This window comes from Egretta garzetta, unplaced genomic scaffold (assembly GCF_000687185.1).
Source record: "Egretta garzetta isolate BGI_Z169 unplaced genomic scaffold, ASM68718v1 scaffold1030, whole genome shotgun sequence".
NCBI classification, from domain to species: Eukaryota; Metazoa; Chordata; class Aves; order Pelecaniformes; family Ardeidae; genus Egretta; species Egretta garzetta.
In genome coordinates, this window is record NW_009258308.1 from 6,457 (window position 1) to 6,839 (window position 383).

At 67.6% G+C, this 383-nt stretch overlaps 1 protein-coding gene across 1 annotated transcript in view; it reads left to right on the top strand.

The window, feature by feature from the left end:
* Nucleotides 1-7: 7 nt before the first annotated feature.
* ARRB1 (arrestin beta 1) overlaps nt 8-383 on the top strand; it is a gene marked incomplete at its 5' end in the record, with an annotated part of 2,769 nt that continues 2,393 nt past the window's right edge. The window contains one exon of the mRNA XM_035894565.1: nt 8-204. Within this exon, the coding sequence (XP_035750458.1) occupies nt 8-204 (197 nt within the window). The remainder of the gene's footprint in view (nt 205-383) is intronic.

Below are 383 nucleotides of genomic sequence, written 5' to 3' on the forward strand. Positions count from 1 at the left end.
CCCCGAGCTCTGGTGCCTTGCCCCTGCCCCTTCCGCTATGGCCGCGAGGACCTGGACGTCTTGGGGCTGACCTTCCGCAAGGACCTCTTCGTGGCCAACGCCCAGGCCTTCCCCCCGCTCCCCGAGGAGAAGAAGCCCCTGACGCGGCTGCAGGAGCGCCTGATCAAGAAGCTGGGCGAGCACGCCTACCCCTTCACCTTCGAGGTAGGGTGGCAGCTGGGCGGTGTCCCCCCCCTGGGGACCCTGAGGTCCCCTCGGGCCCCGTGGTGTCATGGGGGGGGTGGGGGGAGATGCTGCCACCCGGGATGAAAATGCATTGGGTCTTAAAACTGGGGAGCAAACCCCAGCTCCCAGTGGGGAAACTGAGGCACAGGGTGGCTGCC